Raw genomic sequence first — 16,493 nt, forward strand, 5'->3', positions numbered from 1 at the left:
TTCTCAAAGCTTTGCAATTTTTCAAGGCATTTACCGAGAGTATAATATATTTTTCAACCTTAAAATCTAATAAATGGTTCGCTAATTGCCAATTTTTCTACAGCGATCAGACAAGGCTTTGCGACAACTTAGGCACTTGAATGTTCCATAATGTTTCCAAAGATTGGCAAAGCAATCGTTGGCAAGGTATACAAAATTTATACAGAATGTATTGATCAAAACCAAATACATTACTAGCAGACTCGTTCAAACTTTGTACAGCGGAGGATAATGGGGGCCACAGATTCTTGCCACGTGTACAACCGTTAAACATTTCTTTTGAAGACAAATCTGAAGTCGTGTGACGGCTGATTCGAGGCATTTCCATTTAATCTTTTCATAATGAGAAAACAGATGGTCGTTTATTTGATTGTTGAGTTTAGAATACTAGGATATGACTAAGAAAGTGACTTTTTGGCTATTCTGAGTCAAACACATTTTAATCAAAACTGCCACAAGTTTCCTTTCAGACCGATTTTATCTAGAAAAGGCCCCAACGAAATCAGATGTGTGTTTGTCGACATGACGGAAAAACAATGCGCATGCGCACTGCGAAGAGACACTAAAACAGCCCCGATATTGTACAAAGACCGCATTTGATATTTTATTTGTTTTTACTCGACAAGTACTTAACTAATTCTTAACCTTATTTGATGTGAAATGAGCTCATCTGAAACATTTTACCGCCAAGTCGTATGTACCACAGATTGAAAACTGGGAATTCTATTATTTACTACGTTTATTCCTATTCAACAATGGCAGTGAGACAATTAATATTATTAAGTGTAGCCTAGTCTAAGGCTTTCTTTCCGGGTTTCCTGTCCTTTTGGGTGGACCGTGAGGCAGCATGGGGCCTGGACGAGCCGTCCTGTGACGTCCCAACTCTTACAGGAATCCCAATAAAACACGGGTAAGATACCTAGAACTAGGTTTGGACCAGAATTCATGGACCCTTTAAGCCTAGTTTCCATATAGTCGTAACAGTCGTATCGGCCGTAACAGTCGTCTGCAAAAAATTCCTCCCAACCGTTACGACTATGAAACACTCGATGGGACATCCCTTACGATAAATGCGACCAAAGCGATGGGCCGTTTCACGGTCGTTAGAGATAGAACTGGTAGTCACGGCACTGTTAACGGAATTGCAGACGTGACTGTGCACGTATACGCACAGTCACGCCACTGTCACGCTCATGTCACGCCACCTGGCATGTCACGCCAGTGTGTGGCATTTTGGACTCGCACGCAACATCGTGAAAACGGTCTATTGCAGACGTGACTTCGCCCTTGTATACTGTTTTGGTAACGCCACTGTCACGCTCGTGTCACGCTACCTAACACTCTATCTGCTTGTCACGGCACTGTATAACGGAATTGCGGGCGTGACTGTGACTGTTGCAGTGACGCCACTTCCACGCTTCGACACGTCACCTAAACGACGCAATATCCGAAAACAAAGTCCACTTCGCCAATATTTGATAAATCTATAATCTTGTTTTAAGGTCTACTTCGCTCAAATTGATTGACGCCTGAGTTACGACTCCTCCATACAAACCCTATATACCTTATCTTCACCGAGCTCCGCTACGATTTTGAAAAAATCCGTAAAGTCCACATAAGGTTCCACCATTTCCTCATCATCTCCTTCTTTAGAGTCTTCAACAGGGCGGAGCTCGGGGACAACCACGTGACTACTGATTTCCGCGGGCTTCGCCGTAGAGGGCGAGACGCTCGGCGATGATTGGTCAGAACTCGAGAACACGTTGAATGGGCCGGCTGTGGTGGGATTTGTCGGAGTGGATGTAGTGGAGCCTGGGTTTGAGTTATCCTGTTGGGAATCTGGCTTGGGTGGGGTCGATGGCTGGGGCGGAATGGGGATACGGAGGGGCTGGACACTGCCGGTGGTGTTCTTGTGGGGGTTGAAGGGCACTGAGACGGGCAGAACACCAGGATTCATCGGGGGATACGCTGGAACGACAATTAGAATAAAAGGATGGTGTTTGCAGCACAGTGGAATCAGACAGAGACTAATTCAAGACACGATTCATCGGGGGATACGCTGGAACGACAACAGATTGTTTTGGAACTACGAGAAATTTAGGTGTGCTGTGGTCATATGATCTTTCTTTTTATTTGGCGTAAGGGTAGTTTGAAAGGTATGATACATAGGTTATTATTATGCGCCTCGCCTAACAGTTTTGATGGATAGCCAAGAAAATTTAACTTATAGCTACTTTTAGCTTTCTTGAAACTTTGTATCGGTGGCCTCAGTAGCGATCGATAGGAGTCGACGAGAGTTCCAAATCTTATGTCCGTTTGACCCTCACGCACTCTCATCGACTTAAAACGACTTTCATCTTCATTTTGAACATGTTCAACCCCGACATAACAGTTTATTGGAGTCGCCAGCGTCTCCGCTTAATCGAAACCCTGTGAAAGCTAGAAAAAGTGGAACTCTGAGGGACTTCCGTCAAATCTCATCTCCGCTAAATCGCAACGCTATGAGAGCTAGAAAAAGTGGAACTCTAAGGGGCTTCCTTCAACTCTCATCTCCGTCTAATCGAAACCCTGTGAGAGCTAGAAAAAGTGGAACTCTGAGGGACTTCCGTCAACTCTCATCTCCGTTTAATCGCAACGCTATGAGAGCTAGAAAAAGTGGAACTCTAAGGGGCTTCCGTCAACTGCCATCTCCGTTTAATCGCAACGCTATGAGAGCTAGAAAAAGTGGAACTCTAAGGGACTTCCGTCAACTGTCATCTCCGTTTAATCAGAACCCTGTGAGAGCCAAAACGAGTGGAACTCTCATTGACTCTCATCAACTCTCATCTCCGTTTGATCGAGGCTTTAGGCAAGTATTACTTGACATGGTGTTCTCACCTGCCACCGGTTGCCTGCCGCTTGCCCTTGGGCTCTTCATGTTTGCCGCCACCTTCTCGCTAAACACTCGCACGAGTAACGTCATGTCGTCTCTCTTTTGGCACGTGTTGAATTGTTCCATGTACTTGTCGTGATGGTAACGCCCGACTTTGTCAACCACGGCCTGGGCCACGCCTACAACAGATGATGATGATGGTAAATGATTATGATGGTGATTCAGCAGACTAGTTTAGCAACAAAAAATATATATTTATAACGGTTGAAATATATTTTCGGTAAAAACCACAACAAAAAATGCAAACAAGGCACAGTCATAATATCTTATATACCTTTTGTAATATAGCATATATTTAAATACAAAGAAATCTAAGCACAAGATAATAAAGCTGAAAAAGTAAAAAAAAATAATAATAATACAAATAATAAGCAAAATAATAAGGAAAAAAGAAAAAAGAAAAAGAAAGAAGGATTAATGTTGTTAGTAATTGTCGTTAGTAGTGTGATTGTGGCACAATAGTTCTGTAATAGTCTTGTACTCTATCTCTGTAATAATCATGTTGAAATTATAATAATAAAAAAAAATAAAAAATGATGGTGATTCATGGGCGGATCCAGGAGCTCCAAAAAGGGGGCCGAAGCAACGGTTTCAAGAAAGGGGGGCCGGATTCAATGATCTTTCGTGTATTTTCATATATTTTTTGTTATTTTTTAGGCAAATATCTGAGGGGGCGCTCGGCCCATCCCTAAATCCGCCCCTGTGATTCATGATAATGATGAGAAGCACAATTAATTTTTCTTGTTGTTTACTCTTATACTATTTAGAAGCAGCGATATCTAAAATTATCCACCCCTTCCCCTCTCTTTAGACTGATTAAGTCATATCAGTCAGGGTGGTCTACTGTTGCATCTCGTTTGCCACCCCTCCCCCTCCCCCTCTCTTTTCACTAATTTAGTCATACCATTCAGAGTGGTCTGTTGTTGCATTTCGGTTGCCACCATACACATGATGTCAAGATTGGATGTCTCGGTCCCAGTTGCCTCTTCCAAGCATTTGTACACTCCGTCAGACATGAGAACGAGGGCATAAAATGCGCCATCGATGGGAAATCCGCCCACGATATGAGGGTCCGCGATCACCGGTTCCTCAGCAGAGTGGCTAATGCAAGTGAAATAAGATTAATATCCGCTTTTTGACGGCCGAAAATAATACTTAATAACTCCTTCTGAGCAACGCAATGAGCAATACAAATGACTGATGATGATGTCACAATATTGTCGGAGACAGTTCGGACGAAATCGTGTTGAATGTGGAGTTAAATCGTCGCGTGTAAATCTGTCTTCAGCCTGATGTGTGACGTTACGTGACAACTAACGAGTTACGTGACAACTAGCAGTAACATATAAACTATAGGCCTAGCAGTAAAAAATTCTTAACAATTCTTGACATATTTCCGGGTCTATAAACTCGGAAGAACATTAACACGACCCACATTATTCAGGGTTTCTACTGGCCTGTCGACTCAATCTGCTTACATGAATAAAACTGTCAATTCTACATCTATCAAGATTTGGCCCTTTTTTAGGCTCGGTGCACTTCAATCTTACGGCGTGTTTCGCTAGTTTGCTAGTCAGCCTGTAAAGTGAAAGGTTGATGTGCGAAAGAAAGAGAAAAAGAAAACACAAAATCGTTTATCATTAATATTTATTACATCATTGACATACATTATTACATTATTGAATTATCAAAGCGTATTGTCTCTGTTATAGGAGGCAGAGGAAACCAAGGCGCTCATTTATTTCTCGAGGTCCTAAAGAGCCCCTACCAGCTATACAGCTTAATATTTATTACTGTTTTATTCAATATGGAAGACTAATAGAGTGATAACATCTTGAAATTACCACCAAAAAAACAAAGTTATATACTAAATCTACCATATTAAATCCAAAATTTCAGAAAGGCTTCACCAAATCAGCCGATGGAAATGGATGCTTTGTAGTGCTTGGCATTTTGCTAGGATGTCAAAATGGCGGCTGACAGAGACGTGGCTATTCAGAAGGATTGAATGACGCATGTCCGTCACTCAAGCATCTCCCACATGGAGGAGATGATGGCCAATAGACATAAACAGCAAGAAAACCACACTTTGAACACGACACTGATAAGGACGGGAACAGAAAGCACTTCGTTGTGGAGCATTGTGCTAAAACTTTGGCAGGTAAAGAAAATAAGATTCATCATGAAGGGTAATACCTGCACCCAAATAGGAAGGATAACTTCTATTTGATGTTCATAATTTATCACTGTTATTTATATTGCTTTCTTATTGCCAACCTTTTTCCTTGGATAATTGCATCGTTTTGGATAACTACTTTTCGTTTTTTCTGAGTTATAATTCTTAAATAATTTGAATGTCCTTAAATCGTCCGCTTCGATTACTTATAAACTACCTGCGGATCCGTGCAGCGAATAATGTGAAGGCACGTGCCCAGGATTGGCTGAGGGAGGGAATGGGGTGAGGGAGAGAATAGGGAGGGGGGGGGGGCAGTATCATATAGAAGAAGGGAAGTATTTTACGGTCTTCTAATGATACATGACCCAATCGTGGCTGCCAATGGGGGTATGTGGGGGCACCGTACACACCGCACCCATATGTACGCGTCTGAATATAGTCATAAAAGAAAATCGTTTACATGGCTGTAGTTGTGCTTGACTTTTTCCTGGAGTTTAGCAGCGAGGACTTCGTATTCTGGCATCCAGTCGAGGCTCTTCCCAGTCCTCTGCGGCCGAACAGGTCCCGGTATAGCCCCCGTGCACGTTTACTCAAGCCAAACGCCCCTGTGATGTAGACTCCCTGGAGCCCATTCAACACGACAAACGGGTACCACAGGAAGTCCAAGCCGAACCCTGCAACGAACCCGAACACCCACGTGAACCCCAACAACGAGCCAATCCGAACGTAGATCGCAAACCGGCGGCGGTTCTGTGATTGGTTGAGCAGGAAGGCATGGTCTGTGGACGCGTGGATGGCTTTGACAGTAAGCACGTAAAGTACCGCGTTGATACACAGGGATACCGCGATGGGAATCCCGAAGAAGTAGAGATTGGCGCGGCCGTCGTTGATCCAGCAGATGACAGGACTACCGTAACCAATGGCAACGATTTTTGATTGGTCGAGCGCGAGGCAGATGGCGATGTAACCGATTGCAGGGATCCAACCAACTGCCATGCAACGAAGGGAATGGACCAACTTCCGGTTTTTGGAATGCGATAAATGAAGTCTTTGACTTCCGGCGGAAAAAGCCCTCCAAGTGTCAAACGCGATCACTGAAGCCCAGACGAAACAAGCCAGAAAGAAATACTGCATCAGCGCAGCCAATATCGCGCACAACCTCGGGTTACCTGTGGCGCCGGATCCCGCAACCCACAGAATCTGAGCCAGTAATGTTGCTGTACTGAGGTTCATCAGATTAATGCCAGGCGCGGTACGTAGCTCGTCGAATATGGTATATGTGATGATGAGGAACGCCAGGGAGATGATTGACAAGAGCATGCAGATGTTTGTCACGTGGGTAAGCGTTCGAGAGGTCCTGGTTACTGATCGGCTGTATGACGTCGCATAGTCCACACAAATCAAGACGCCATTTTTACTCATCACGAACCGACCTGGTGGGTAGACATTCTTCGTGCTGTGAACCACAATAGAACCATTAGTGTCCACTGTGAACTCCTCAAGTCCAATCTTGATGAAGGACCCTGAGCAGTTGCTATAGTTACGGAGTGACAGCCGTCTCTTGCATATTAGAACCCGGTCATCTTTACCAAAGTAGAAGTCATGCGACTTGAACACCTCTCCTGATTGGTTGATGTATATAGCTGAACTCTGATCTGTGAGAATTGTGTACTCGCTTCTGTGGTACTCGACTAGTTTGACGCAAGTCAGAACTCGTTTTGTAACTCGAAAAAGCAAGTACGAGTTGTTGGACGTGTTAAATCGGATAGGTTCAGTTAAGTCAAATTTCATGCTAAAATTTGTACCACCTAATGTACGAATTATGAATTTAACTTTGATTTGTCGCTCGTCTAATGGAGTTATACTAAATTTAGACACCATTGGTCGGTAAACTCCAAAGCGTACTTGCCCGAATTCTAGGAAATCTTTCTTAGAAAGACTTATAGTTTCGGACCCTTCAATTCTCATGTGGAAACAAAGTTTGTAACTATCAAAGGCTGCATGTCTGGGTGACGGCACAAACCCCTTGCGACACTCTTCCAAATAAGGATCGAAAATAGGCGTCTGTTCCGGGCAATTTATGCTGACGGTTTTCTCGGCTCTCGAGTTTTCCCCAAAGTCGAAAATGAGGGAGAAGTCCTTGCTTGACAGGCCGTGTGGAGAAATTGGTTTGTGATACCCACTACTTCCGAATGGCCCCCTTTGTTTTCCGCTGAAAAGCGCTGAGCCGCAGCTGACGTGTCGCTCGCCATTGCAGGCGGCACAGAAACGGTTCTTGTACGTCGTGTTGGCTGCGCCCACTACAAGGCCAGTCGCACCCGAGTGGCACTTCCTGGAAAGGAACTCCGAGGCGTTGTACGGGCAGGAGTTCTTGGAAAGTGGACAATACCGCCTTGGCTGACGATCAAGTGGTATCCATATGGCAGAGTGGCAGTACGCTAGAAGGAACCTCAGCTGTTCCTCTTTGCTGTAATCAGAAGGCGGCATCACACTACAGTCGAAAGCAATCCCATAAGGCTCTACTGTGACATCACCATGGCAACGGGCGCAGAACTTGTTACGGTACACGTGACCATCGCGGGTAAATACCGGAAGTGCGTAGCTGTAGCTTTCTGCTGTGAGGTGATTAGAATAGAAAGGAGCTTTAGTGCAGTTTGCGGAGGTTTTATCACGTGGCCATGCTTCCGGGCAATCTGCAATCATCCAGATTTTCCGGTTGACGGACGCAGTACACTGCCAAATGGACTTTTCCATATGCTTGGATCTGAAAGCCGGAATCGAGGCGTTTGTGTGGGCGTAATGTGAAATGCTACTATCATTCGCCAAGTTGCGAGTGCCTGAGCTCGAGTTGCAGGCGGTGTAGTAACCCGCGCAACAATCACCATGCAACTCACATGAGACATCGCAGAAACATCTCTGCAAGTCGTCGTCTTGGTACGCCCGTCGGTCTGAGCACTTTCCGCGGCAAGAAACATAACCGGCGCATCCACTCGTATCATTCCCCGATATTTCACTGTTAAGCTGTGCAGACGCCGCGATAGCTCGGCGTTTTCTTATAAATTTCGCCTCTCGTAGCAAGTCTGAGAGGTCAATTTCCTCTGATCGACCAGATAGCTGAGCATTTGTTAAACGAACCGAATCCATTCTCTTCAGTTCATATTCATTTTCGATGCGTCTCTCATTATCTGATTGAATAGCTTCCCTTTTCGTGAAGGCTCTTTCCCTTCTTCTGAACGCTGGGCCATTAGTGCTAGATTTATGTCGGTGGTAAAGCTTTGCTGTATCTTTTACCACGGGATAAAAACTCGTCGTTTTGGTAATTCCACTTCTTCTTAAAACTGGAGATTCCATTGCTCTAACTCTTGTGGCAATTCCTTGGTCCTTATGTCTCTCGTTTTTATCTTTCCATTTTTCCTCATTTCTTCTTTCGCCCGTGATAGCCCGATCTGATTTCTTGACATCAACTGGCGCAAGCTTTAAGTCACAAAGGCCAACCAAACAGATCAGAAATAAAAACCACAAATGATAGAATCGCCAGGACATTACTGCAGCGATAGAATTTGTTCTTCAGTCAACGAAAAAAAAGAGTTTCGCAACCGCAGATCTCGACACCCCAAAATATTCAACTTGATGTTTGCGTAATGTGAAATGGATGCTGGTGTCGAGGTGGCCTATTGGATGCTCTACACTCAAATGGGTTCTTGGCGTTGAAATGGTTTCTCTCAACTGGTAGTGTTGATGATGCCAGTAGAACGCTCAACATCTAAATGGGTTTTACTGTTAAAAAAGCCAGATGTTGATTGGCCTGAAAAGACGGGGACCCAGCGATGAATTGGTCTTTTTATCATTAGGTTGTTTTGAAACCCACTTAATTTATACACTGCGGTCATTATGCTTTATGTGTTTTGCCGGCTAAACACTCAAATGGCTTGCGGCCTTACTGTTTGTCAATCACTAAGGCGCAGTAGGCACTAAACTGGGTTCCGTGTAATAAAAGATAGCGACAGTGAAATAAGCTCGTCACAATACGTAAACATCAAAATGGCTTTTCGCAGCGCAGGTGACGTAATTGTACCAAAAAGCCTCCGAAAACTAAAATGTGTTCATTCACATCAGAAAATGAAATAAAACTATGTTCACGAGATTAAAAAGCGTGATTTTTAATCGCTGTTCATTTCCTTCAAACGGGCTCATTAAGGTAGATTTCAAGCAAAAAACCGGAATTGGCTAGTCAGTGAATGTCTCACCCAAAATTGAAGTCTAGATTTCATTAACTTTTAGGGTTTAAGTTGAAATTAATAGCGCACTCAGAACATATTGGAATCCTGACGTGATAATGAATTGAGAAATTTGAGTTTTCAAAACTCAATATAGTATGTTTGGTGGAAGGGTGCTTAAAAAAAGCACTGCGTTGCGTTTTGCATCAGAGAAACAGATCGACTATACAAAGAAGGAAATGGAGTTTGGAAATGGCGAACAATTTCAATAAACTCGCAACAACTTCCTTTCGGTCATATAACAAATAATAAGGCGCAAACATTTCACAGGTTTTGCTAGACCGGATTAAACAATAGATAGAAATATGAAAAACAAATTAGTAAAATCAAAAACAAATTTTTCTAGACAAATCAACGGTCTATTAACTCAATTTCACAACATCTTATTCAAGAAAACGAAAGTTAACAGATACCGAGGTCCAACTGAACAATATCATATCAGCCAGATCTAGGTATTTAGTAAATAAAACCCTTCTGGCGGCTGGGATATCGGCGGATAATGTCCAAGGATGAGAAATGGTGCGAAAAACGAACAGTTGGCCGAGAAACGAAGCCTCGAGGGCAACTGTGAAATTTTAAGGACCATTTCTCATTGGCGGACATTATCCACCGATATCCCAGTAAGCCAAAGAAGGGGTTTATTTATTTCATATCTCAGTTACTACACTGAAAATCCGAAAAGTGTCTTCTGCCCGCGCCGACGTGCACCAGAATGACGCCAAGAGCGCGCGCTGTTATTTTTGCCATTCGCATCCATGCAACAATTTTTTCCATTAGAACAAAAACTACAAGCTCAAAACTTGCATTTCAACTGATGGATTTTTACCGAGAATGTTTTCTTATTGTTCTGCCGAGAGCTGGAATAGAAATTGAAGCAAACGTTTTCAATTTTGAAATGTCTTCTGCGCACGCGCTGACGCTGATGCTTTTCCTTTCGCGTTTCAGGATTAATTCTCAAAAACATATTGATGATAATTCTATAAAAAAATCAAACTTTCTTTCTGTGTCTTCATAGCGTTTTGAAAACCTTGGTGTTTGTTTGAGGAGTTATTGAGCAGACGAAAATTGAGTTTTGAATGCACAAAAATGTTCACAGGACAGATATCACTTTGGCTGGACGTTATGTGACCTGTATTGACCAATAAGCGCGCGTAAAAATTCATCACTGGGATATAAAAACGAATAATCGTAATCAATTGGTCTGGTGCCATAATAAACCCCGAAGGGCAGAAACGTGACACCGGGAAATTCGCAGCGTACTAGGTTTTAATAACAAAATGTCCATTATGGGTAAGTAAGGGCGCGTTTTTTTACTCGTGATTCCGGAATGAGAATGATTAGAATAGAAAAAGCGCGCGTTCGTTTATCTCGCGTTCCCATTCCGGAATGGAATAAAGGCCATTTCACCCATTCTGCTTAATGTAGCAGGATGACTCGAATGCCATTCTGAACATTCTCTACCAACCATTCCCATTCCAGAATGAAAGGAAAAAACGCGCCCAAAAACATATGATTTTATGCTTTTATTTTCTCTCTCGCGACATTTTTTAGGTAAGACTCACGCGCGCTCTTTTGTAACCAAAAAAACAACTAACAAAAAGCACCTAATTTAGAATCAGCAAGAAATTTACTCCTTCAGAGGTATTTATTTCCATTAACACATTGACCAATCAACCGGCCTGTACCGGCTTTGGGAAGTACCCACAACCCAAAAAATTCATAAATTCAAAATAAACACAACAAGATGAAGATACTCAGGCATCAGTCTAAGGGATAAATGGTCTTGAAGATATGCATCCAACCAAGGTGTTGGCATCTACTCTTAAGCCAAATAATAGCACAGGTTCTTTGACAAATTTCAAATTGAACAAGGAAAGAAAAGCAGAATCACCCCTCTCAATAAAACGCCCAAAATACCACACAAGGGAGAGAGATCAGCAAACACAGCTCGAGACACAAATAGATACCTTTATTCTGATCCTCCAGGTTCATTTCCATGGCCTCAAAACACAATGTCCACTCCTTGAAGGCTTGTAAAACAACTTAGATGCCTTTACGGATTGCAAACCATTCTGGGAGATCCAGGGGAAAATTCACGAGGGGAGGGCCAGTCAACGCTCCTCTCCCCAAATTCAGATGGTTTTTTGTAAGTCTTTTCACCCCGAAGCCAAACAAATCAATTCCAGGTCATACAGACCCAGAATAGCAGTGTAAACAATTTTGGAATCAATTTGGTTTAAGAAAAGACAGCATTTAGGACAGCTGTGGTGATTCATTAGAAAATTATTTTCTCATCCAGGCAAAGCCAAACAAGAGAAATCATCATAAATCTACCTTTGCTTGCAAATATCCATAAGCAAAGCACTCAATTATGCTCCAATAGACTTCATGATGTCCTGAGACACTCTCCTAATATGCTCATAGCTGCATTTTTGATGAAAAATACAAGCAACCATCAACTTGTGCTGGCTTCAGCACAACAACAAGGGATTAAAAGTGGGGACCGCAAAGCACTGTTGGAAAGCTTGGATACCGCTGACTAGGTGCAGCTGTGTTTGACTTTGACAGGCTGTATAAAACTCAGAATAGGGGGGGAGGTATCTGTTTTCAGTCTGTTTTTTGTAAATTCAGCTCAAAAATAGCCAATATAGTCAATGGGTCAAAATATTTTTTTCGTCGCTTCTGACTTGACAGCCGTAGATATTTCTGTGTTTATTTCGGCGTGAATTTGTAACTCCCAAAGTCACCTGATTTCGTATTGCCTCTCGCCTATTTGTACTCATATTTGTTTTTACTTATATCTTTGGTGTCCTGCTATTAAGCTCACCCTAAAATTAGTTCCTAACAGCAATATATTAAGATCACAAAGATAAAAATAAAATTCTTAAATCAAACAAAAGATATATCTTGAAACAAACAAACACATGCGCGTTGCGAATCGCTTATGATTGTTGCAAAAGAATCCGCCATAATCGTAAGTTTACTAGGTATACCTTGGTGTTACAGTACGAAGAGCTTTGTTTTTGGTGCTCTAAGATTTTTGTTTTTGGCTTTTTTTTATCGTGTTGGCCTATCTTTTCGTATTTTTAGACGTCGTAAACTAATAGCTTGTAATCGTCTAACATCTGTAGCTACATACATAAGACAAACACTAGTGGTGGATTTTAGGCTGGGGTTGGCACCAGCCTCTGTTATCCCCCTACCCCCCATGGTCGATCTGCCCCTACCCCACCTACCTTAGTATATCAAAGTCCTTGTACCCTCCCTTGACACAGTAATCACCAATGCTACGGGTGTTCTCTTGGCTGCCAATGCGGCGGTTTCTCTGGATCTGGACGATGTCCAGGCCAAGGCGTGCCAGGCGGAGTAGCTCCTCCTCATTCTGCGTGTCATGGTCTTTACTTAACTGGACAGGAGTGAGAAAACTTAACAGGTTAAAATGTACTTATATGTACAAGAGAAGCAATCAGGGCCATCAGTGGAAAAACTTAGAGCGCAATGACACCTACTTCCGGTCAATTACCTAACAATTTCGCAATAACATTTTTCAAAATTGTAAAATCAGTATGTCTTTTAAAAGTTTCAACGGGTTTCAAGCAGTAAATATGCAACTGACAACAAATTTGTTGAACAGTTTAAAACCCCCGTGCATAAACCTAGGTTAAGAATTTGAAATCACCACACACCCCTCCCCCTGAAACCACAAACAACCAACCACCCCTCCCCCAGAAACCATTACCCACCCCTCCCCAGAATTTTCACCTCCCCCACCACTTTAGGGACCACTACGCTGTCCCTGTTAAATAGATTGAAGTGTATTTAACTGAACAGAAAAACCAATAATGCAACTGAAGAAATAAAATTTGTATTCTCAAAAATGGTTTATTCAACACCCAACATCTCCTATTCTAGTAGAAACACTAATGTGTTTTTGGCAATCAAATATATTTTACAAATCTGTTGAGATGTCATAACAAGCTGTAAAAGTTGATTGTATTCTGTTGTACTTTATTGAGAAATGATGAGTTTGAAGTCTAGCGGTTCTCTACTCTTCTACAACATGCTCCTCAAAGGAAACCTGCATGTTGCAAGGAAACTATGGCATTTGTCAGCGACAAAGTTATGTGTATAAACTGAAGCAAATGCCATGGCAATGCTAAGATGCTTTGCAAGAAACTGTCTCATGGGAAACTAATAAAAAAAATTATGGTGTGTTACCTGTTGAACCTGAAGCGATGAGTCTTCTAACTGCTTACAAAGCAAAGCTCTAGAATCTCCTGCATTAGCGACATATAGTTTGTTATTGAATATAAGAGCAACAACAGCGGTAGTGCCACCAGAGATGTGTTCCTGCAACTCCTGAATCCGCTCCACCTGACGTGGGTACTGCTTGTACGCCTCATAGGAACTCAGGCCCTGGATTGTGAAAGCTTTTGTCATTAACAATATTAACAAAACAATAATAGGGCCATTCTCAGGTTCACTCATGGCTGCCTTTTTTTTTTCAGCATCCATTTTCATCAACTGATTAGGGAAATAAAGTATAAAACTTTGTTTTTCAAAAGGTTATTTTGAAATTTCTTCAAATAATTTTGAATGACAACAACGATTGTGTGGCTGACGAAGAGACTATGACAGAAGAAAGACATGATCGATGTTGGATCTATATGTTTATCAGATATTGTTTATGCAAATATCAGACTGATTTTGGATGGTAATTTGGAAATTTCTTTTGCAAGTAAATCATTGCCACATTTTAAATAGTGAAAAATAATAGGGAAGAGGCTGATATTCATTATTACTCTATATTATTATTATCACACACAAGCTGTTGTTTACCTCAGGAATTTGCAACTGCAGCTCTGTCCTCTCTGCCAGTGCATCATCTATTGACTGAAAAAAACCTTTCTCTACAGCGAAGAATGCCTGTCGCAGAACTAGCTGCACTTCTTCGTCTGTCATATCATCTGAAACAAATCAAGTTTTTTTTTCAGTTCACAAATGGGTGAACCTACCACTCTACTCTATGTTCTGCTTAATTGAATGTGGAAAAAAGCTTCAATGGCGCTGCTTGTATGGAAAATGGTCAGGCACCCCACCCCATGATGCCTCATGCCTTTATTCCCAAAAACCCAGGCCTAAATAATACAGTAGTACAGTCATGGGGCATTGTTCAACAACTTTCAAACTTTGCAACAAACTTTTTTATTCTAAAAAAGGGGAAATGTGGTTTGCAAAGTGCTAACTGTACTGTATTTGGTAAATTTCAGCAATACTTTTCTTTTTTTCTAATTTAGTTTCAAAGTGCCCTTACATTTAATCTAGGGTACTCAACAATAGAGTCCATTTATAGAAAGAGGATAATTTGACATGATTTTGACATCTCAATTTCTTGATGCATATTTTCACTTCTAACGTCAATGTTGTGGTTTGAAATGCTTCTTGGTTTGAAATTGTTAAAACTGGTTTGAAAAGGGGATATTTGCATAATCTTTTATCTAGTTCTTTTAGTTACACCTCCCAACCCCCAAAAAATCCAAGCCCCTGTTTTATTAATGACTCCCCAAAAATAAAATCCCTTTTAGAATGCTAGGTATCCAAAAATGAGCTAGTTTGAAAAATTCAAACCAGTTTGAAAAAAATTCAAACCATGCCACATTTCAAACCACAACATCAACATCAATTTCAATAATACAGCTAGGCTGGCAAATTGCATAATTTTGCTCCCAACACTAAGAGTAAAAAAATATTTGAAAGTACAAAGTGTAATAAAACATATGCTACTAAAAAATAAGGAAAACTTTGGTTATTTGATAACACATTTACACCTAGTTTAAGCAATCATACAATTTATGAACAGTTCTTACAAGCTTGTAAAATTTTCTACAGAACCGCAGTGCAATCACTGTAACAAACCTGTTAATTGCTGAAGCAATAGCTCAGCAGGAAGTCTCTGTGCAGCAAAATCTGCAACTGACGCTCCATCATGGCCATCAAACACCCCATAAAGACATGTGTTATCAACATTAAAATGGAAACTTCGATCTTCAAACTCATGCTCTTCTCTCCTACCACCATCTTCACGGTATCGCTGGTTTGTCAGGAAACCAACACCTGATATTTTACAAACAGGAAGATCATCTGTCCAGGTCTCTGTTGGACTTTGATTCTGGAAAGACAGAGGAATTAGATTAAACATAAAGCAAATAGGCCACAGGAAAAGGCGCCTTGAATTTGTACATTTGTATTGTTCATTTTGCCGCAGGCATGCACAATAGCTTTGGGTACAGGAAGAGTGTGCTCCTATTTGGGCTATTTTCTTTTCAAATTCTAAAAATGTTTGCATAGTATGATCTATGTCATCTACCATATCTAATGAATGCCCCCCTAAGCTTACAAGTTTGTATTGAAAACCCCTTTCTAACAAATGCCCCCCCCCCTACATTTAATGTCCCCTCCTAACCTCCCTTCCAGCTTAAACACAAAATTAAAACTTTGACAAAAAAACCCACACAATTCATTATTGATCCACAAAGCTTTTAAACAAGATACCAGACGACATCCTATAAGATATGACAAGAATGATTATCAAAATATCATGGCCGTTTTGACGATTTGGGTTGTCCCTTCGTTTCTTCTCTGTTTCCTCCTATATCAATTTCGATATTCACACTTTCTTAAAGCCCAGATTGCAGTAAATACGAGATATCATGAGTGCAATACTTAAGGGGTTGTAAAGGTGTATATTTTGTTTTACTTACATGGGTAGAAAGCCGTTTGTTCGCCATGTTGTTGTTTTGATCGAGTTTCGACCATCCGCCATGACAGTTCTTCTAAAGCGTGGTTACCAAAGATTTCCCATACAGGCCCTCCCAAACCCGTTTCTACTGCTGATAAAAAAAATATATTTTTTTTCAGCAATAAATTCTTGATCTTATCATATCACTTAGAGAGTACATATAATACTATTTCAAGAAAACAAATAAACATACTATACAAATTTGTGTGTTTTATAATATCGTGAAGTCTTAGTTTGAACCACAGGGAGCCCAAGAAATTTGAAACTCAT

At 41.4% G+C, this 16,493-nt stretch overlaps 2 protein-coding genes across 2 annotated transcripts; both read right to left on the minus strand.

The window, feature by feature from the left end:
• Window positions 1–616: 616 nt before the first annotated feature.
• On the minus strand, window positions 617–16,430 carry LOC5520536 (TGF-beta-activated kinase 1 and MAP3K7-binding protein 1). The gene is made up of 8 exons (XM_048719726.1): window positions 16,186–16,430; window positions 15,341–15,593; window positions 14,264–14,391; window positions 13,643–13,840; window positions 12,661–12,830; window positions 3,876–4,072; window positions 2,917–3,090; window positions 617–2,007 (listed from the first exon to the last, which is right to left on the minus strand). Exons 1-8 carry the CDS (start codon window positions 16,210–16,212, stop codon window positions 1,574–1,576), a joined length of 1,581 nt encoding a protein of 526 aa, XP_048575683.1. The 5' UTR covers window positions 16,213–16,430; the 3' UTR covers window positions 617–1,573.
• LOC116603930 lies at window positions 4,602–11,169 on the minus strand. Its single transcript, XM_032365583.2, has one exon. It carries the CDS (start codon window positions 8,688–8,690, stop codon window positions 5,604–5,606), a length of 3,087 nt encoding a protein of 1,028 aa, XP_032221474.2. The 5' UTR covers window positions 8,691–11,169; the 3' UTR covers window positions 4,602–5,603.
• Window positions 16,431–16,493: the final 63 nt, after the last annotated feature.

Source organism: Nematostella vectensis, chromosome 12, assembly GCF_932526225.1.
Source record: "Nematostella vectensis chromosome 12, jaNemVect1.1, whole genome shotgun sequence".
Lineage (NCBI taxonomy): Eukaryota > Metazoa > Cnidaria > Anthozoa > Actiniaria > Edwardsiidae > Nematostella > Nematostella vectensis.

Coding starts and splice junctions, on each gene's coding strand:
- LOC116603930 (XM_032365583.2), bottom strand. CDS start 8,690: ATGTCCTGGCGATTCTATCATTTGTGGTTTTTATTTCTGATCTGTTTG.
- LOC5520536 (XM_048719726.1), bottom strand. CDS start 16,212: ATGGCGAACAAACGGCTTTCTACCCAT. Junction 15,594..16,185: donor ACAAACGGCTTTCTACCCAT/GTAAGTAAAACA, acceptor CTGTCTTTCCAG/AATCAAAGTCCAACAGAGAC. Junction 4,073..12,660: donor AAGGACTTTGATATACTAAG/GTAGGTGGGGTA, acceptor CACTTGCATTAG/CCACTCTGCTGAGGAACCGG.